At 60.8% G+C, this 21,447-nt stretch overlaps 1 protein-coding gene across 2 annotated transcripts in view; it reads left to right on the top strand.

The window, feature by feature from the left end:
• Positions 1 to 21,447, top strand: part of BEGAIN (brain enriched guanylate kinase associated) — a 45,613-nt gene that overhangs the window by 21,909 nt on the left and 2,257 nt on the right. Inside the window, exons 2-6 of one of the 2 annotated variants that reach the window (XM_057731918.1) lie at positions 12,271 to 12,360; positions 16,305 to 16,466; positions 17,681 to 17,747; positions 18,204 to 18,311; positions 20,589 to 20,672. In XM_057731918.1, coding sequence (XP_057587901.1) covers positions 12,271 to 12,360; positions 16,305 to 16,466; positions 17,681 to 17,747; positions 18,204 to 18,311; positions 20,589 to 20,672 — 511 coding nt within the window. The remainder of the gene's footprint in view (positions 1 to 12,270; positions 12,361 to 16,304; positions 16,467 to 17,680; positions 17,748 to 18,203; positions 18,312 to 20,588; positions 20,673 to 21,447) is intronic. The other variant, XM_057731919.1, reaches the window with a different exon arrangement.

Below are 21,447 nucleotides of genomic sequence, written 5' to 3'. Positions count from 1 at the left end.
CTGGATCACCGCCCATCCCTCATTTGAGACGTCTGCGTGTTTTTCCATCAAGTTGCCGTATTGATTTGGAGCTCTCCGGAGAGCCCTTGTCAGTCACACGCGTGGCGAATGCACCTCCCGCTGGTTGCCCGATTCTCACTCTTTCCGTGGTCCTCTGATGAACAGAAGTTCTTAATTTTAATTCTGCTGAATTTCTCTTGCATCTTTCAGGCTCTTACTTTCTGATGAAAGCTTTTTGGGTCTTGTTTAAGAAACCCTTCTGATGTCATGAAGCTATTCAAAGTGATTTTTGTGTATGGTTTTGAGGTTGGGCTCCTTTTGGTCATTCTTTCTGTTGTGGTTGGTTGGTTGGTTGGTTGGTTGGTTGGTTTGGTTTTGTGTATGTGTGTTTTTTTGCTTTTTTGTGTTTGGGGGGATTTTGGGTTTTTTTATTTGGGTTGTTTTGGGTTTTTTTGTTTGTTTGTTTGTTTTTGGTTTTTTTGGTTTGGGGGATTTTCTGGTACTGGTTTTTTGTTTTGGAGGTTTAATTTTTTGGGGGGGGGGGTTGGGTTTTGGCTTTTTTTGGCTTTTGGCTTTTTTTGTTTTCTGGGTATTGTGGTTTTGTGGGTTTTGTGGTTTTTAAATTTTTTTGGTTTGGGAGGTTCTTTTTGTTTTGGAGTTTAAAATTTTTTTTGTTTTTTGGCTTGTTTTGTTTTCTGGGTTTCGTGGGTTTTGTGGTTTCTAATTTTTTTGTTTGGGGTTTTCTTTTTTTTTTGGTTTTTGGGTTCTGTGATTTTTTGTTTTGTGTTTGGTTTTTTTTTTTTAATTTTTTGGTTTTTTTGTTTTGGGGGATTTTTTGGGTTTTGGGATTTTGTGTTTTTTAAATTTTTGAGGGGGGAGTTGGGTTTTGTTTTTTGTGGTGTTTTGTTTTTTAAAAGTTTGGAGGGGTTTTTTGTTTGTTTTTTTGTGGTTTGGAGGTTTTTTGGTTTTGGGGTTTTGGGTTTTTTTTAATTTTTTGGCTTTTCTGTTTGGGTTTTTTGTTTTGTTTTGTTTTTTGGGTTTTGAGGGAGTTTGGGGAGGTTGTTTTTTGACCTTTTTGGTCTGGGGGGGTTTTATTTTTGGGGTTTTTGTTTTTTAAATTTTTTTGGTTTTTCTTCTTTTGGGTTTTTTTTGTTTTGGGGGTTTTGTGAGTTTTTTAATTTTTTGTTTTTGTTTGGGGTGTTTTGTTTGTTTTTTGGCTTTTGTGGGGGTTTGGGAGGTTTTTTGTTTTTTTAGTTTTTGGCTTTTTTTGTTTTTTGGGTTTTGTGGGTTTTTGTGTGCTTTTTTTTCATACAGACACCCAAATGCTTGGGCCCGTACTCTCAATTCATGTGTATCACCAGTATGTGTTGCAGTGCTGTCCACGCCAGATGCCGCTCTCCATGCTGGAGACACTGTGCCCAGTGCCAGGCTGACGTCCTAGAGGCAGAGACAGACGGTTATCAGGTTGCCTCGTAGATGTCAAATCGCACTGATCTCATCTCCAGAGACTCTCCCAGCCCACTCCCCTCTAGCCACCAGGCCTCTCTGCTGCTCCTCAAGTACATCAGACAGGCTCCTGCCCCAGGGCCTTTGCATGTGCCTTTCCTTCTGCCTGGAATGTTCTTCCCCAGATATCCACATGATTCCCTGCCTCCCCTCCTTTCACATCTTCCTCAAATGTCATCCCTGTTCCGGGTGGGGGGTCCTGAGCACTTACTTCATTTACAATTGTAGCCCCCTCCCCCATCTTCTTCCTCCCTGCCTGGATTTCCCATCTCCCTGACCCACACTTGACTCTCACTTTGTCTTACGTATCTGTCTTGTTTATCATCTGTCTCCCCCACCCCCCACCGAGAACAGCAGCTTGCTGCTAATCCCCAGCACTTAGAGCTGTCAGGTAGTAGGTGCTCAGTAAATGCTGTGGAATGAGACCGAAGTGTGGTGCACAGTGAGCAAGGGGGATGGGGAACAGCTATTCCCCACACTCCACGATGCCCGAGAGGGGGGCTCGCCACTCTGCCCCCCAGAAAGGGGAGTGTTGGGAGACACTTGTGCCCCCCCATCCTACTCCCTTGGCCCCTCAGGGAGTAGTGGTTTTTTTAATTATTTTTTAAAATATCACCCCATGAGAGGCCCTCAGAGGTGTGAGAGCTCCACTGGAGGGATCTGGCCTCAGCAGGATGTGGGGGAGCTTCCTGAGAGGGAGATGCTTGGATGGAGATGAGGAGGAGTGGGGGGAGGGTGTTCCCAGCAGGGGTCCGACATGGGCAATGGCCCATTGCTAGGAGGGATGCTCTTCCTCACCCGGCGGCTGAGCTCTGCCCTTCTCGGGCTCTCAGCTTCCTGCCCCCCTGGCCAGGAGGGGTCATGGAAGCCGAAGGGGTTTGGGGAAACTGAGCCCAGAGGCGGAAAGGGGCTTGTCCAGGTCTCTGGGGTCAGGACCGCCGCGACCACCTGGAGCAGCTGGACACTGCCCAGTGGGAGGAGGCACCTCTTTGGGCCAAAATTTGTAGCCCACAGGTCCTGTCCCAGTGCCCCCTCCTGAGGGCCACACCAGTGCCCTTCCTGAAGTCCAGAGCTGAGGATGCACCTCTGAGGCCTCTGGGCCCCCACTGATCCCTGAGAAAACCCAGAGGTCTTGTGTGGCACCCAGCGACCTCTTGTGTTGCCACCTGAGCCCTGGGCCCAGCTGCGCCTCCCAGCTCTGCCTCACTTCTAAACGTGATTCTAGTGGAGGAAGTCCTATGGGCTAATTCTCACTAAGCTGTGAATGACTGCCTTGCATTGATTTCTCCCTTCGGGAGTTAGGGCATCATAAAGGGACCCTCCACATGGACTCTTCTCTCTTCTCTTCTTCTGCCCTGCCCTTCAAAGCCTCCTGTCCCCACAGCCCATCTGAGTCCCCACTCCTCTGCAAAGGCTCCCTGATGAAGTTTGTGGTTAAGAAGGTGGATTTACCTGGATCTGAATCCCAGACCTGCCACTTACTGGCTCTGTGGACCTGAGCAAGTTTCTGAGCCTCTCTGATTCTCAGTTTCTGCATCTATAAAATGCAGACCCTAATAATAGCACCTAACTTAGAAGGTTGTTTTGAGAATGAACTTGTGAACATGGAGCTGGGCACATGGCTGGTGCTGTGTGGGCTGCTTCTGCCTGTCAACTGCCTGCCCCCCTCTCGCATGATCTCCTTAGTTCCCAGGCCCTGTTTCCCCAACCATCGGGCAGATGACATTATTCCCATCATGAAGGAGAGGACCCGGCGAGGTGGGGTGTCCGAGTGTGACCCTCAGACCTAGGTTGAGTTAGGACTGCAAGAGCATTTCAGAGTCGGGGGCAGGAGGCCAGCTCTGCTACGTCCCCAGACTACATGTTCCCGGGGAGGGCACATTGCCAGTCCTGGTAGTGGCTGGGTATTTCAGAGCAAGGATGTGCCGTGTACCTGTTTCTCAGCGTTCTGCCTCACCCCTACTAACCACAGGCGGAAAACCAGCCCTGGCTGTTTGAGATCTCTGGGCCCCCTCCTGCACGTTCTCTCTCCACCTTCAAGGCAGCCTGAGAGCTGCCACATCACCTGCATCCATCGACGGGCCCACTGAAGCTCTGGAGGTGTTGCCCATCAGGGCGCCGGTGTCAGGGGCAAGGCCTGGGTGTCTCTTGAGTGACGGGGCTGCCACTACCTGACACGGGAAGGATGGAGATGGGGCAGGTCGGGATGCACAAGATGTTTGTGGGGTGGATGCACAGCAGCAGGTATCCTGGGATCCTCCGCCCTCGTGGCTGACAACATGGGGGGCTGCTGTGCCTCTGTGTCCTGTGTCCTGGCAGGAGGGGCTGCCCTGGGGAGGGCTCGGTCCTGGCTCACATACTCACTAGCCAGTGCCCTTGAGGAAAGCCCTGGCCTTACAGGCCACAGTTCCTTCATCTGTACAATGGGTAGCATCCCCTCTCCCTGCCAGGTCCTGGGTGAGGATTCAACAAGGGGACTGTCGAGGGCGCACAGTAGGTCTCACTGGGTGATTGAATGATTGAATGGGGGTGATCTCAGGGGGAAGCTTCCAGAAGGAGATGATGGTCACAAGTGTCTTTTTGGGCTTTGGTTACGGATGGGGAAACTGAAGCCCAGAAAAGCAGCCTCCTTCCTGGCCCCAGTGCCTTGCCACCACCTGCTGCGGCTAAAATCTACTGTCATGAAGCCAGTTCTTCCTTCCAGACTCCGTTTGGCCCCCAAGACTGTCTCCCATGGGTGTGGAGAGGTGCTGGTGGGGGGGGGGGGGAGGTGAGGGCAGAGGGACCAGGGACCGAGGGCGTCCTAGAGGGGCCTGGGGGAATGTAGGGAGCACTGGGGTGGGGCAGGCCGCCCAGCGCCCTGCACCCCAGGGTCATCGGTGAGCCTCCCGCAGGCCTGATTACCTCTGGGATTCCCAGAGGTCCAGAAAACAGGCCCTCCCACTGATCCAACTAACGTGCGCGCGTCTGTTTGCAGTGGTGAGCCACCACTGGGGCAGTCAAATTAGGCCAGCGTGGGCTCCGGCCTCGGTGCTGATGAACTTGATCGTCGGCGTGTTGGACGGCGGCCCCTTCTCACCTGGGCCCCAGGGCAGCATGCAGGCACCGGGAGGTTCATTCGGGAGCTGGCGGGGAGCTCCTCACCTGCGGTAGGGCCGACCCCATGGTCACAGCACCCACCCATCCTCCCCACGGACACCCCCTGAAGGCGGACTCTGGGCAGAGAGCCCGTGTGGCCTCAGGGCAGGGGAGGGGTCCAGGGCCAAAGTATGCACAGTCCCGCCCTCCAGGCCCCCCAGTCTAGAGGGGGAGACAGGAGAATAGATGAGCAGAGCCCCGCTGAGCTGGGTGCTGGGAAAGGGGGGCCATGCAGGGGTGCCCAAGGAACCCCAACACAGCCTGAGGGCCCTGGCGGCTTCCTGGGGCCCACTCTGCTCAGGCAGTCTCCTTAGCACTCCCTGTGCTGGCTCATCTGCCAGAGGGACAGCCCCAGGCCAGAGCTTGTTGCCAGTCCTTCCCACTGTGGAGCTCCCCTGGGACTCCCAGAGCCCCGAGCAGCAGGACCGGACACTCGGCCCGCACTCAGGGCCAGGCGCTGGGGGCCTCCTGCCCGCTGAGCCAGGCCTGGGCTCCGGCCACGCTCATCTCCGGATGCACCCTGTCTACAGCCAGGATGGTCTCACCTCCCGGCCTTTGCCCAAGCTGTGTCTCCTGCACAGATAGCCGGCCTTCTTCATGCCGGGCACAGGTGACCTCTCCCGCCGGTGCAGGAGGCCCTCCTCCGTGGGGTCACCTCTGCCTCTGTACTCAGGCTGCCCAATAAAGTAGAGGATGCCCAGCGAAATTTAAAGGAATTTAAATAAATTTCGCTGGGCATCCTCTACTTTATTGGGCTGCCTGATTTCAGTAAACAGCCGGATGCTTATTTAGCGGATGTACGTCCATGCCACGTTCTGCACATACTTACACCAAACACCCACTGTTGACCTGAAATTCAGATTTTACCCTCATGATCATTTCAGGGGGTCCAGCCCTTATGGAAAGCACAGAGCAACTTCTTTCGGCAGAGCCAGACACACAAAAGCAACCCCCTGACGGCCCAGGCCTCAGAGGCAGGGGATGGCACTGGCCGCTGCGTCGTCGGGAGGCCTGCAGCCGGACGCCGCAGCGTGGGCGCTTTCTCCCTCCGAGCCTCAGTTTGCTCACGTGTAAAATGCATTCACTCTGTGTTTTTTATTCATTCTGCAAATGTTTATTGGGCCCCCCCAGTTGCCAGGTGCCACTGCAGGGTCCAAGGACACAGCAGGGAACGAGGTGGACAGAAATCCCTCTCCTGCAGAGCTGCCACTCCGGCAGGTGAGGCCGAGGACACACAGGCCCAGCAGGGAAAGGGGGAGAGGATGCCTGCAGAGCACAGGAAAGGCCTCGCCAAGAAAGTTGTATTTGAATGTTGAGTGAAGGAGGAGAGGAGCAGCCGTGGGGTACCTGGCGGAGGGGTCCAGGCAGCAGAACAGCAGGTGCAAAGGCCCTGAGGCAAGGCCGTGCTGAATGTGGCTGGAAGGTGAGGTCCAGGGGGTGATGGGGAGGCCACCTGCCATCAGGTGATCAGCGCAAACACATGGGGTTTGACCCTGGTGAGGTAGGGGCTGTGGGGCAGGTTTTGAGCAGAGGGGGGATGGATCTGACTTAGCCTTCAACAGGAGCCCTCTGGCTGAGAACAGGTGACAGCAGGAGCCCGTTAGGAGGCTGTGCAGCCATCCTGTGAGAAAAGTCAGACTCAGGGTGGCGAGCGGCGCTGGAAGAGTGGGAGGAGGTGTTCTGGAGGCAGGGCGGGGGTTTCCTGCTGGCCAGGGAGGACGGGGTAGAGGGATAAAGGAGTCAAGGACACCTCCAGGCTCAGGGAGGGGCACTGGCCTTGCTGGGGGCGTGGATGGGGAGGGAAGGCTGTGGATTTGGGGAGGGCGGGCAGAATGTAGTATAGTGGGCCCTGCAGATCTGTGCCGCCTGCGAGATTTCCAAGTGGCGGTGGAGGCAGCAGAGAGTATGTACGCCTGGAGTCACGGGAGACGTAAACGTGGGGGTCCTTAGTGGAATGATGGTATTTATTGCTGGGGTCACCATGGGGTGAGTGCGCCCAGGGAAGGAGAGAGGTTGGAGGCAGGATTCCTGGGCCCTGCTGGTGTCAGGAGGTCCGGGAGATGAGGACCACCCGCAGAGGAGGCTGAGAAGGGCGGCCAGGTGAGGATGGTGTTTGCAGGAGGAGGGAGGGGTCGACCGTGACATTGGCCACTGAGTGTTCAGGTCACCTGAAGACTGCGATCAGGGACCGGAAAGAGCTGGTTCAACAGCGTGGAGGACACGCGAGCCAGGTGGGCATTGGTCCTCGCGGGACGGGAGCGAGGACAGGCAGCATCTCTTGGAGCAGAGAATGAGGACAGTACCTGGAGGGTCAGCAGACGGTTGTTCAATACTGGAAGCGTACCTGCGCGTTCGTGTGGCAGAGACACTGATCCAGAAGAGAGGGAGAAAGTGGCGGTGTGGGAGCAAGGGGACACTAGCTGGAGCCCCGCCTGCAGTGGGTGGAGGGGCTGCCTGGCGGGTTGTCTAGAGTAACAGACGGGCGGATGCTGGTAGGTGGGGAGACCTGGCAGTGGCATCTGTGGAAGCTCCCTTTGGGTGGCTTCTTTTTTCCCGTGGAAAAGGCAGCGAGGTCATCCGCTGTGAGTGGGGGTGGGGGAGGAGGTATTGGGAGGTTGAGCAGAGAAGAGACAGGGAAGGAATGGAACAGGGAATGTGGAAGATTCCCAGGTCAGTCTGCCGGATGAGCAGAAAGGGAGGCCTGTCCGCTTGGCCATGGGGCTTCCTGCCATCTGTGCAGGGGTAGGTGCCATGTTTCTGGAGAGGTAGCCCTAACCAGAGTGGCACTTGGGAGGTCAGGGAGGGCTTCTTGGAGGAGGTGAATAGAAGGAACTAAAGAGCAGGGAAGAGGATGTTCTGAGCAGCAGGGGCAACGTGTGCAAAGGCCCAGGGGTGACTCTGCAGCTGCCCTGTCCACCTGCCCAGGTTGCCCTGCTTTGTCCTGGCCCGAGCACCCCTGGGTCTGCTCACAGGCCGCAGTGGTGCCAGCTCCCAGCACAAGGTTCTGCCTTGGCAGGGAGGGGGCAGTGGGAGCAGGGCTGCAGCCGCCTGATAACATGAGGCGGAGGCGAGATGAAACATTTTCTGCGGCATCTCCAGTCTCCTGTCTCAGGGCAGGAGAGCAGTGGAGCGGCCGTGTCACTGGGCCACGAGGAGGGAAGAGGGGATGGTTCCACTGGAAGACCTTGGTCAGCGAACCAGGAGAGCCAGGCTTGGGCAGGTGCAGAGTCCGAGGAGTCCCTACCCCCTGTCTGGCTTGAGCAGATGACCCCTCCTGGCTGTGGGCCCCCAAGCCAGCCCTGTGACGGTCCCCTACCCCAGTACACACACGCACACACACACGCACCTGCACGACCTTCCGGGGGCTGTTGCACAACAGCCTGGCGCCGTGGTGGCAGCGCCCAGGGTCCCCTTCTCCACACACATGGTATTGCTGGTGAAGTTGCTGCAGAATTGGCCCGGGGGCTGCCCAGGGGCTGGGCAGGTGTGTCTGAGCCGCAGAGCAGTGCCAGCCAGATGCCCAGAGCTGTTTTCCTCCCGGGAGAAGCTCATGGGCCCAGCAGGAAATGGGATGAGCTGTCTGTGGGACTCCAGGCCTCTGCCCTTGACCCTGCCAAGTGGCTCACCTCTTAGGCTCCAGCCTCTGCCTCCGTCAGGCTGGCCGTGGTCGGCCCTGACAGGGAGACCATGGCTGTGTCTCCTCGTGATGACGATGTGTGTTCAATGAGAAGTCTGAAGGGCTGCGATTTGCACTAAAATCTGGCATCTCAAGGTGAGGGGAAGAACAGCTGGTCCAGTGTTGAACCCCAGGAGGGCGGTGTGACCTCATCGCCATGAACCTCAGTTTAGTCATCTGTGATATGGGTGTGGTGGTGAGCTGACACTAGATGAGGAGGTTTGTGAGGGCGCCTGGGGCAGGGCAGGCCCTCGGCAGGTGCTGGGGCCGTTGGTTGACCATTCACGCCCACCTGTCCCTCAAGAAAGGTCCTGAGTAGGTTCCCGATGAGGTCACAGAGGATGGAATCAGTGTGGCAATGACTAAGTTCAAAGGGAATAGAGAAAGACTGTTCTGGACACAGAAAAGTGGTGGCCACCAAGCATGGGGGCATAGGCCAGGGCATGGGGGGCCTTGGCGGGGATGAGGGGGATCTGAGACCCTGCAGGGGTTGTCTCTGGCTCCTTTCATGGAAGGACGGTGGCCCAAGGCCTTCTGCAGGGAGACTCAGAGGTGATGCCAGCATGGGCAGGGACAGAGGCGGTTCTGCAGGGACCCGCCCCCGGGCCCACGCAGGGCATCCCGAGAGTCTGATGCGGTGGTCCCAAGGTGCCCACTGGAGGCCCAGCTGGGAGAGGACCTGCTGAGTCTGAGCAGCTCTGTGGGCAAAGCCCTACTCCCAGGGCTGAGGTCTCCTTGGCCAAGGTGGCCCGTCCCCAGGAGCTCTGAGGATGGTTCCATGGTCTCCACCTCTGCCGGGCACTGCCCTTGACACGGGGAGCTGGCAGCGAGTCCCTGTGCCCATGAGTGTGAGTTCCAGGGGGTCGGCCCCTGGGGGATGATGAGGGGCCAGTGGGGGCGTTGCTCTGCTCCTCACCAGCACCTCAGGGGAGGAGGGAGAACTTGGGGGGCCTTTCCACCCCCCATTTATCCAGCCCCAAAGTAGGCCCTGGGGGTATAAAAATGCACCAGACCTTGCAGCCCCAGAGACAAGATGAGCTCCTCGCCTGCAAATGTTTCTGCAGCCGTTCACGCAGCACGTGTTGCTTGGCACTGGCTCCACATGGACACAGCGCTGGGCACTGGGGCGAGTAGGTGAAGGAGAGAGGCGGTCCCACGGGCGGGCAGGCAGGTCCCCGGGTCGTTGTCCCCGCAGGAATGAGATGGAGCAAAGGAGGGCAGGCTGTCCCTGGAGGCAGGGGCCTGAGAGGGAAGGTCCCTGGCCGAGAGGACGGCGAGCACAAAGGCCCCGAGGTGGGAAGGAAGGAAGGAAGGAAGGGGCTCCGGTGACTCACGCACAGCCCGGAGCCAGCATGTGGGAACGGTGCCCATGCAGACCGAGGCAGGGGCCATGGTGGGTCTGAGGGGATGGGCACTTGGGGGAGGAATCTTGGCGAATTTTGCCCAGGGGCAGGCACGGTCTGGCTGGGTTTCATGACCTGCTGTCTGGCGGATGCCAGAGACCGGAGTGGGCCGCCAGCGTGGAGCTGGAGACCCAGCCCCGGGCGCTCAGCGATGAACAGGACAGGGGCTCAGTCCCAGTGACGCTCCCTGGCAGGGCAGGCCGGGGCGAGCTGGGGTGTCAGGGCCCCCCCACCGGGCCCTGGGTGGGGAGGAGTTAACCTGAGCAGGAAGGAGTGAGTGCCGTCCTGGCAGAGGGGACACAGGGACAAAGTCACCAAGATGAGAAGCTGCCTGCAGCATGTGAAGAATGACAAGCAATTTGGTGTCACTGGAGCATGACTAGGGGGCGGAGCCCGAGCGCGGAGGGGCAGGCATGGAGGCAGCGGTGCCATGGGGGCACCACAGGGACCAACTCCTCGTCCCTGGGAGCTGATGGGCGGACACACCTTAAGCCCCGCCCTACCCCATCAGCGCAGCCCACCAGGAGCCTTGTCAACACTGTGGAGCAGGGAAGGATGTCCCCCTGCTCCTGGGGAGCCCCGTCCTCCTCCCCTGTGCCCAGCACAGCATCACCGGCATCGGGGGTTCTTATCCTCACCCCAGACATGCTGTGTGATCTTGGGAGAGTTGCTTAACCTCTCTGGGCCCCAATTGTCTCATCTCTAGGAAGAGGCGCTCCCCATTCCACAGGCTGCAAATGAGAATTTGTGTCAGAACAAGAATGGTTGTCAGGGATAAACGTGCTACGTGTGACCCAAGGCGGTGTCTGGGTCAAGTCACAGCCATGCCTCCCATTCCCTTTGCCTCCAGGCAAGCCCTGCCCCTTCCCTGGGCCTCAGTTTCCCCAGGGTCCCAGCCTCCCTTCTACTCTTCTGAGAACGCACCTGCCAGGAGTCTCCCTGGGGAAGGGCCTTCTGGGGTGGGGACTGGCCAGCAAGGGCTGGGACGGGGACCCCCCCCCCAGGAATTTCTGGCCTCAGTGGAGCCACCGAGGGGAGACTGGGTCTCTGGCTGCTCCCATGGGAACCAGCCTTTCCTGCCCCCACTGTCCGTTCACTCAGCAGCACTGCGGTCATTGGCCGGGAGGACCTTGGGCCTGGAATGCCAAAGTCCAGTTCACCTGGAGATCAAGCTGCTGCCCCTCCTCCCCCTCCTCCCCCCCCCCCACCCCCACCCCAGTCTGGCCTGCAGAAGATCAGCCCAGGAGACCAGGGCCAGGGCAGCCCTTTGCACAGAGGAGCAGACAGGGGCTCACGGAAGTGGTGATCCGTGTGCAGCTCCCGGCCCGGGGCTGAGAGCGTCCCTACCCGCAGCCCCCCACCCCGGCCTGTCAGAGCAACACTGTACATCTTTTGGGGGGAGGGGCAACATTTGATCCTTCGTCAATTTTTTTTTTTCTGATTTTCCCCCACCCCGCACCACGCGGCATACGGGACCTGAGTTCCCCGACCAAGGATCGAACCCACACCCCCTGCCTTTGGAATCACAGAGTCATAACCACCGGCCCTCCAGGGGAGTCCCTTTTCTGATTTTTTCATCCTCACTGTAGGAAATATGGCAAATCCAGACACATAAAAGAAAAATTTGTAATTGCCCAGAATCCCACCACCCGCCCAAAACGACACTAACATTCCCTCCCTTCCGTTCTCTCACGTGGCCGTCCGTACGCAGTTATTTTGTAAATGGGACGCTGCTGCTCTTTCTCTTTAACACAGACACTTGCCTGTGTCTCTAAGCCTTGTGTGGACGCCCGGTGTCTGGGGCAGCTTCCTCCCGTTGGATTTCCGCTCCGGCTCCGGGGCCAGCAAGGCCACCAGGAGCCTCCCTGGAGACACTGCAGGAAGGGGGAGACCAAGCCGACCCGAGCCTGAGGCTCTGATGTGCATCCCGTTGCCCCCCAGCTGGGCGGCACCATGGGGCCAGGGTGGGTCATCCACCTGCCTCTGTCCTCCCCACCTCCCAGCCCAGACAGGCTGCAGGCAGGGCTGGTGAAAGGGGGTCCCAGGAAGGGTGAAGTGGGTCCTGTCCCGGACGCCTAACACCCACTTGGTCCCACATCCTCTAGAATACCCCACGGATGTCCATACACATCAGCCCATCACAACCTCCCAGCAGAGGTCGGGGGTCACACTCCCTCTGTCCTCCTTGCTTCCCAGGCTCTGGCCAACAGGTCCTGCAAGGAAGGAGCCGTAGCTGGACAGGAACCTGGAGCTGGGGGGAGCCTGCCCCCCCCATGACTCCGCTGAGACTGAGATGGGGGGTACAGACGTGCAGGTGGGGACCCCGCCGCTGGGGGGACTCAGTGCCAGCGATGCGCTTAGGCAGCCAGGGCTGGCAGGTGCCTCCAGCCCAGCTCCTGCACTCCCGCCCCGCCACCGCGCTGATGACAGGGAGCGCTCCTGCCAGTGGGGGACAGTCCCGCGTCTCTCCGTGACCGCGCGCCCACGGTGGGCCTGGCGTGGCCCCCCAGTCCCCATGCTGAGCAGCTCTGTCCTCTTCGCCCACAGGCTGCGCAGCCCCTGGGTGCCCTCGTGCCTTGGGCAGCCCCGCGTCCTGCAGGGCCGACGGGCCAGGTCCTCGCCCTCGCTCTGGGACAGGTAACACACCTGTTGTCTCCCCGGCTCCTCGGTGTTTCTGTGTCTGTGCCCAGACGTCGGTCCCACGTCTGCATCAGCTCCCCCGAGAAGAGGCCCCGAGAGGGGAAGGGTGTCGGCTGCCAGCGCACCCTCGCCGCTGCTTCCCAGCCATCCCATCTCAGAGGCGAGGCCATGGTGCCCCCATAGCCCAGCCCAGGGCTCGGTCCTTGGGCTCAGGCCTCCACTGAGTGGCCAGAGGGGCTCCTGGTGGGAGGCAGGCGGGGTTCCTCCAGGCCCCTCTCTGTGCCGAGGGAGCTCATCTTTCTCCCCTGAGAGGTGGGAGAGCCTTCCAGGGGCTTCCCGCAGGCAAGGAGGGAACCATGACCCACCCACCTGCACACACCCTGCCAGGTGAGGTCAGTTCCTGATCAATTCACTAGGACACAGGTCAAAGCGAGGTGACCTCACCTGGCCCTGGTCCAAGCAGGGCTTCCTGAGCCCCCCACCCGGGATGGTGGCCCTGATCTGGAGGGTGGGGCACGAGGGACTTCCACGCCCTCCCTGTGCATCTGTTAAAGGGCTGTTTCCAGACACCGGGGCCCCCTGAGCCAACTCCTCGCTGGGTGGAGGCAGAGGCCACTGAGAAATCCCCCCCCTCCCACATGGTGCCTGCCCCCAGCATCATCTCCTGGTGTTTCTGATGACCTGGAGAGTACAGGGACCACAGTGACAGCCCTGCTCCCCTAGGGTGGGTGCTCCAGTGTGTGGGTGCACACATCCCCATTTTACAGATGTGGAGACTGAGGCTGAGGTCAGGCAGGGCTTGGGCAAGTGCCCTGGGAGGGAAAGGATGGTGGTACCTCCCTGGACCAGGCAGGGGAGGGGACATGTCCAAAGCTGAGTAGTTGATTGCCAGGACTTGGTGACGGGCTGTGAAGGGTGACCACGGGCAAGAGTGGTCACCATGGCCTCTCAGGGTCTGACTGGGGATGCATGGTAGCCATGCCCTTCCCGGGAGTAGGGAGCGCAGGGGGCAGAGAGGAGTCAGCACTGGGTGCACTGGGTGCACTGGGTGTGAGGTGCCTGTGGGCTTCTGAGAGGAGAGGCCAGTGGGTGACTGGACATGGGGGAGGGGGCAGTGTGTGGAGCCCTAGAGAGAGGCCAGGGCTGCAGATGGGGGCCTGGGAGGGGTTCATGTGTGGCTGGGCACAGAGGACACTCGGCCTGAGATGTGCAGGGGGTGGGGGTAAACCAGGGCCCTGAGGATCAGCCTGGACGACGGAGCCGGAGTGGCAGAGTGGGGACGGCGTGGTGGGGCACCGGGGTGGGGGGGGCGTTGCTGTGCCCGAGGGGCCAGGGAGGCATGTCCAGGGCCGGGGCCCAGGTGCCTGCAGCAAGCTGACAGAGGGACAAGAAGGAGGCGAGGGGCGGGCGTGCTGCCAGCCCAGGACTGGACGGGGCGCAGTTCAGGGGTGGATGGGTGTGAGGGGCTCAGGGAGGTGAGAGCAGTACTTGAGGGGCGGTGGGACAGAGTCGCTCAGTATGTTTGGAACCCATCCAGAGGCCAAGGGTAAACTGAGGCTCGGGTGGGCTGGCTTGATGAAGCTGGTTGCCTCGTGAGTGGGAGGTCACGGCTCGGATGCCCCTCGGGTGGGTCCCACCTCACAGCCCTGTCATGTTTTCCTCCTACACTTGCCTTGCTGGCACCTCGTTCCCTTGTTCATTGTCTCCCCTCGAGACGACAAGCTCTGCGGGGGGGGGGGGCTTGTTTGTCTTACTCAGGTTGGGAGGCGCAGGGAACAGGGCGGAGCAGGGCAGGAGAGGAAGAAGGCGGGAGACATGGAGGGCTCAATCATTAGGGCACTCAGCTGGGTCACGTCAGGAGGGGACAGTCTTGTGACGGCAGGGTCCAAGCTGTGGCTGCGGGTGGGTGGCCAGCGTGGGGGAGGGAAGGGTGCTGGCTCTGAGAGGGCGGGGGCTCAAGTGGCTACACGGGTGCCCTCACCTCTTCCCGAGGGTGCGGACCCCGCCTGCACCCTGTGACCGAGGGCTGTGGGTGGGTAGACCTGTAGCCCCTGCAGGATAACTGACTTCAGGGGCTGCCGCCGCACCCCCACACCTGACCCCGAGTGTGCAGGGGGCCCTGGGTGACGTGGGAGTGCCCCCAGGAAGCTTGTCAGCCCACTGGGGAGAAAGACCTGGGCCGGGGGCAGTGTGGGATCTGTAGCTGCAGGGGGCTCGGGGTGAGTCAGTCAGGCGTGCTGCCTGGAGGAGGCGGCAGCGGGACCTGCGTGGCAGCCGGGGGCACTCTGCCACTGGTCTCCCTTCTTGCTTGTCACTCTGCCTCTTCCTTGGGGACCAACTCTTGGAAGGACCCGCCGTGTCCTTTTCTGAGGTTCTCAAGACGTAGGCAACTCTTTATTTATTTTTAAAAATGTAGACCTGGGCAGGAATCCAGGAATGCTTAATCGAGGTTTGCTGGCTGTGCGCCTGTGGAAACACGTGTGGTGTGCAGACAGGGCCCGAGACGGGAGCTCACACGGCCCCGGGCGCTGGAGGAAGCCTCCTGCCTGCCCACAGTGCACCCTCCAGCAGGTACCATCCGAGAGGGCTCCAGACGCTCCCCTGAGAGGGGTCGCGCTGCTCCCAGCGAGCGACTGGCCCATGTGGGCCCCTGCTCCGACCTGGGCACCTCTCTGGAGCCGGGGCTCCGTGTCCCCAGGGCAAGGTGGGGACGGTCGTAGGCGGATCGGGGGTGCAGGGCGGGGACCACCAGCCGGGTCTGCGAGACGGCAGGGCCCCCGCCCACCCCGTGACGCCATGGAGTCCACCCTCGGGCCGCACCATTCCGGGCTTCGTTGTGACTGTAGCGCAGGGGGTGACGGGGGCAAAGCGCAGGGGGTGACAGAGCCAAGCGCACACCCAGAGCACTGAACGGCAGCTGGAATCTTAGCCGCACGCGTGGCTAACAGCCAGCAGAACTCCCCTGGTGCCCCTCACCCACCGCGCAGCTTCCCTTCCCTGCAGAAATCAGCCGTCCCGGCTATGAAAGGTGAGTCCTTCCCCCTCCGCCCCTTCTGCGCGCTCCGCCAGGCCAGGGAAAGGTGCCTCGGGTCAGCGCAAGGTTAGGTGCTTTCTGGGAGCTGGGTGGCTGCCGACAGGAGGGCGGGGGGGGGCCCTGCCCCGGTGGAGTTGACGGCCGGTCCCCTGGGTGTGGCCACCGCACCTGCCCCTCCTGCCTCGTGCCCAGAGGTAGCTCATGTGAACTGATGGCATACGTCTCAGAGGGTGAACCACCCCGTGCCTGCTTCCTGAGTGTGGGGACTCAGCGGCCCAGGTTCCCGGAGGAGCCCTCAGTCTGTGGGGAAAATAGAGCCTCGAGAGCCAGGCCTGGCTCTGGAAGGCTTCCTGGAGGAAGGGAGACATGAGCAGGCCAGGGGATTTCTTTGTCTGTGATGCTCTGTGCAGCTAGCTGGCCACTGTGGTGGACGCTGCCCGGGCGTGGGGCACCCAGACCAATCCTCTCCCTGGCCCGGAGGTCACACAGCCTGCTGCGGCCACACAGCCGGTTTGGGGGAAGTCGAGGCCCGGTCTAGGGTGTGGCACTACTGCCTCGGGGCCTCAGCGTCCCCGGCCAGCGCTGTGAAGGAGCACACGTGGGGGCCCCTGTAATTGGTGCCGTGTGGAGGTCGGCTCCCAGACCGAGCGACTGGGTGCTGATGGGCGCTCTTTAAGCCAGGGTCCGTTAAGCCGCCCCTAGCACTTGCCCCCCAGCGCCAGACTTGGCTCAGCGTCAGAGACCGTGCCCCCCGGGGTGGGGGTGGGGGTGGGGAGGGGTGTGCGTGTGTGTGCGTGTGTGTGTGTGGTGCGCGTGCGTTGGTGCGGCCGGGCGCATCCGGTGCGCACCCACCCGCGCGCCCCGAGCTCAGCGCCGCGGCCCGGCCCGCCGCCGCGTGTCGTTGCAGCGCGCTGCAGGAGCAGAAGGGCGAGCTGCGCAAGCGGCTGTCCTACACCACGCACAAGCTCGAGAAGCTCGAGACCGAGTTCGACTCCACCCGCCACTACCTGGAGATCGAGCTGCGCCGCGCGCAGGAGGAGCTGGAGAAGGTCACGGAGAAGCTGCGCAGGTAAGGGGGCGGGGCCCGGGCGGGCGGGGCCCGGGCGGGCGGGGCGGGGCCCGGGCGGGGCGGGGCGCGGGGCCGGAGACCTGCCCCTAGCAGAGCCCTGCCTCCCACCCGAGCTGGTGACCCCATTCGCACACGGGGACTCCAGGCTCAGGGAGGGCCGGCGGCTCTTCCAGAGTCGCACTCTGCGCCAAGAGCTGCCAAACCAGGGTCTGACCCCGGGTCTAGCTACTACCAGGTACAGGCTCTTCCCAGGCACTTCTCTGTGCCCTTCTCATTCCTTCTCTCGTATTTCTGTGGCGGGGCAGCAGCACGACACAGAAGCAGTTCTCTCCAGACCAGACTGGTCCACTGGGGCCCCAGCCAGTGTCGCCTGGGTCTCTGATGGGAAGACGATGTCTAGCCCTGGAGATGAACCCGCCTCCAGAGACGGTTCCCTTGAGCAGTAAGCACAGCAGGCAGTGCTGGCAGGTCAGGTGTGCGGACGCTGAGCGATGTGTCCCTTAAAAACAAACCTTCCAAAGACATCGTCCTGCACATTTAAGATGGCTATTTTTCTAAACAATAGTACACGCTTTCCAGCCTTCCTTTAGGAAGAATGTAAAGAAAACTTTGCTGTTGGCTTGGTTTGTTTTCAGTGTTTATAGAGCATTGGATTTGCAGGGGGCTGTTTGGCCCTTACTGCTTAAGCATGTTGAGCCTCAGTTTCCCCACTCGCAAGACAGGGACAATAACACTACACACAGGTTGTCACGAGGGTGGACACTGCCCCTTCCACCATCACACCGCGTGGCAGCAATGGCTTCCCACCCAACACTTGCCTGCATCTCAGCCTCTTCCAGGGGGAGCCATATCTTATTCACTGTGTGTCTCCAGCACTCACCCCAGGGCCCATCACATAGTCTTGTCTGTTCCCTGCTAACCTGCTATTGAACTATAAACCCCTTGGCCAGGCTTGTAAGGACTGTGTGTAAACTGTGAGTTACCTGGCTCTGAGTGAGGACCTGACAGAGTCCCTGTGAGACAGGCCTTCCCTTATCATCTGCAAGGCTCCTCAGCCCTGGCCCAGGAAATGTTGCAACAGTTTAGCTTAAATCAGATGTTTTCTAGCACAGGAGTAGTCAGCCCAGGGTGGGGCCTATGTTCAGCCCTCAGAGGGCTGTATGGCTGCTGGGGCCGTGGGAGGGTCAGCAGTGACCTCATGGCCTCCGTTCCAGGATTCAGAGCAACTACATGGCGCTGCAAAGGATCAACCAGGAGCTGGAGGACAAGCTTTACCGCATGGTGAGGGCACACCCCGCCCTGCCCCCGCCCTAGCCCTCCCAGCCCTGGAACCATGGTGAGGACCACGGGCCTGGCTGTCCTGCCCTTGCCCGTGAGGAGCTGGGCCAAGGCCTCTTTTCCACCCTCCCCGCTCCCTGGGGACTGGGCCGGTCCCACCCCTTTTGGCCCCTAATGGGAGGGTGCTCTCAAGCACTCACCTGTCACTGTCCCCGTGGTGCAGATGAGATACTGAGGCTCAGGGAGGCAGTGACTTGCCCAAGGCCATCTGGCTTCTCCCTGGCGGAGCGGGACTGGAACCTGGGTCAGTCTGCGCCTTGCATCCCTCGGCCTCCAGACCCCTCATCATTTTTGGCTGCTCGAGGGGACACCCGGGACCAGAAGGAACACCTGGGCTTTAGCCCCAGGCCTTGGCTGACCACTGACCGCCTCCTTCCCCTGCCCGTCCCCCAACCCCAGGGCCAGCACTACGAGGAAGAGAAGCGAGCTCTTAGCCACGAGATTGTCGCCCTCAACAGCCACCTGCTGGAGGCCAAGGTGACCATCGACAAGCTATCAGAGGACAACGTGAGTGTCGGGCCATTCTGACCCTCGGGGGTGGATAGACAGGTGGACACGCTGCGTCCACGAGACCCTCTGTGGGAAGGAGACGGGACGCGAGATAGGGAACACGGGGCCACATGGTCCCAGTCAAGGCAGGGCTTCCTGACCTTAAGGTTGGGGTGTGGCCACTCAGGACTCCTGCCTTCGGCCACTGGCAGTGGGCATCAGAGCCCATGGGTCCTGATTTCCAGGGTCCCGTGAGAAGGGCCCCGCTGCCCTCCACAGAATCCTGACAGCTGTGCAAACACTCACGGATGAGCCTCTGCTCCTGGCCAGACCCTACAAGGCTCTGAGAATACGGTGTGAACAACACAGGCAAGCAAGTGCCCTGCCCACGTGGAGTTTACATCGGAGTGGGGAGGGCCCGGAGTAAACAGGATAAGTGTGTAAACTGTGTTATCAACTTAGAAGTGCTAAATGCTGCAGAGAAAAATAAAGCGGGATGGTGCTGGGAGTTGCCAGTTGCGGGGTTAGGGAATCTCAGTCGGGCGCTTCTGGAAGAGGCTGCTGGAGCCGAGACCTGAAGGCGATGAGAGAGCTAGCCATGGGATGGGGGGCGGGGGGTAGGGGGGCGCTTCCAGGCAGAAAGAGCCACAGCGGCAACGGTGGGTCTGAGCAACTTGAAGACCAGCAAAGAGACCAGCGGGGCACTCATGGGAGGAGAGGCCGAGGGTCTGAGGTCAGAAGGATAACAGGAGGCCGATTGTACAGGCTCCCATGGGAATCTGGGTTTTATTCTGAGTGAAATGGGGAGCCGTTGAAGGTTCTTGAACAGAGGGGTAGCCTGACTGGACTTACTCTTACTGGGCTCTGTGGCTGCTCTGCTGCGGACAGACTGTAGAAGACGCAGCCGTGGGTGGGAAGGTCAAGGAATCTGGGAGAAAGATGATGGTGGCTCATCCGGGATGGCAGCCGGGGAGGTGCGGAGGCGGGCTTGGATTCTGCTTATGTTTTGAAGATGGAACCGAAGTGATGGACCGAGTTGGGATGTGGGGTGTGAGAGGAAGAAGTGGGTCCAGCCCGACTGCAGGGGCCAGCGTCTGCGGGAAGGGGGCTGCCCGCTGTCTCCTGGGCTGGGGCCCTTGGGCTGGGGGTGAGGGGTGGCATGGGAGGGGGCGGCAGGTGTTGGGGTCGGAGCCGTGCCCTGGACAGCCAGCTGGAGGTGCCGCAGGTAGGAGCTGGCAGGGGAGCTCGCAGAGACCAGGGGAGGCCCTGGACGGGGCAGCGCTAAGAAGTCTGTCAACGACTCAGTGGCAGGTCTGGGCCGGCCAGACAGTGCCCACGGTCCTCTGATGCCAGCAGCAGCTGGTCCGGGGCCTCACAGGGGTCCAGTTCTCAGCTCTCAGCCAACTGCACCCTTTCAGGAATGCACTGAGGGGCCAGGGGACCGGGCTTCCCTCCGCTGTGCAGGCCAAGTGGCACCAGCCTCAGTACAGAAGGTGGAGGGGCAGGAGCCTCCAGGACCAGGCTCGGAGGATGGCAGGGATGCCCACACCATCCGCAGCTCACCTGAGCTGCGGGACGCCTGGGCCTGGTTGAGTTGAGACTGGGAGCAGGTGGATCTCAGAGGCCCCCATCAGAGCCCTGGTGGGGGGGTCCCTGGGTGGGAACGGGGGCGGGGACGAAGGCCCAGCCGCAGGCCCACGCAACAGAGATTTTTCCAAAGATGAAACCAAATCCCCCCGATTCCTACTGTTTGCATCTGTTTTCAGCTCAGGAGGCTGCGCTGGTCCCCACCTGGACCTGGGGTCACACAGGCCCTCCGCCCCCCCTTGCCCCGACCCTTGCCCAGTCCTGAAGCCACCCCTTGTCCAGGCCTTGCTCAGGGGCATGGGGGCAGCAGGCCCATCCCTGACCCCTCGCTGGTGCCAGCACTCTCCACTGAGTTCTGCTGGGAGGGACCCAGAGGCCAAGGGCAGGGACACCAGGCCTGGTGTCCATGCCTGGGGCCTCTGGGACTTTAGGGCCCACTGGGGGCCCCCACCTCGTGGGAGGTTCCCACCCAGGTCAGCGGCAGGACTGCCTAGCAGGGCGCCCCCCGCCCCACACCAGCAGCTCCAGGTCAGACCTGGGGCCCCCGTTCTGCAGGCCAGAGTGTGAGGCCCAGAGAGGGTCCCTGTGCCGCCCACCGCGCAGCCGGCTCTGCCTGCCGTTTCCATGTCGGGCGCTGGGCGCTGGTCAGGGCGGCAGGGACCATGGCGAGGAGTGAGCCTGTGCCAAACGGCTTCTCTTGTCTTTTAGGAGCTCTATAGGAAGGACTGCAACCTAGCGGCCCAGCTGCTGCAGTGCAGCCAGACCTACGGCAGGGGCCGTAAGGTGTCCGAGGTAACGCGAGCCCCGCCCCGGCTGGCCCACCACTGCCCCCGTGAGCGCTCAGGGCTCCTTCCTCTCCGGTCCCACCCTGGAGAGGGAACGTGCTGGCTGACCCCAAGCCCCCCGGCCCTCCTCGATCCTGTTGTGTCCTGGCCTCTCTGAGCGTGTGGTGGCGGGGCCGCCCCGCACGCACCTGCCCACCTGCCCACTCCCCTGTCCGGGGGCTGCTCCCAGGCCCCACCCACCGCGTGCTGATGTGGCAGAGAGACCCTGAGTGAGCCTCACCGTTCCGGACAGCGCTCATCTCAGAGATAAGAAAACCGGCTTCCCGTGGGAGTCACTCGGCCAAGGCCAAGGGTGCGCGGCACTCCGACCCAGGGCTCCCAGCCCAGCCAGGCTGCCCCTCCTCTCCAGACACTCCCCTCACCCAGGCCTTGTCCACCTCCCCTCTCCCCGAGCCTGGGCCACACCTGAGACACTCACAAAATAGATCAAACAGGAGCGGACATCCCCCACAAGGCAGCAGGCGCTCGTGCGGAAACCGCTGGGCGCCTGGCCCTTCATCTCTGCTGCGTCTGTTTCTGAGTCTGTCTGGTTTGGGAGCACCCAGCCCACTTGACTAGGCCGGGGGTGCCCCCCAGAGACCCTGGGGCTGGGAGGGCAAGTCAGCCCCTCGGGGGAGGTCCGAGAGAAGCCCGAGTCAGACCCAGGTTGCAGCCTCCGGGCTCTGTGGGGCCCCCTCAGCAGGGGCCGAGGTGGGTGGCGGCGACCAGGGGTCCTCGGGCAC

The sequence above is a fragment of the Hippopotamus amphibius genome, chromosome 4, assembly GCF_030028045.1.
Source record: "Hippopotamus amphibius kiboko isolate mHipAmp2 chromosome 4, mHipAmp2.hap2, whole genome shotgun sequence".
Lineage (NCBI taxonomy): Eukaryota > Metazoa > Chordata > Mammalia > Artiodactyla > Hippopotamidae > Hippopotamus > Hippopotamus amphibius.
Note: the sequence above shows the minus strand (reverse complement) of the source record. Positions and strands in the feature narration are given on the sequence as shown.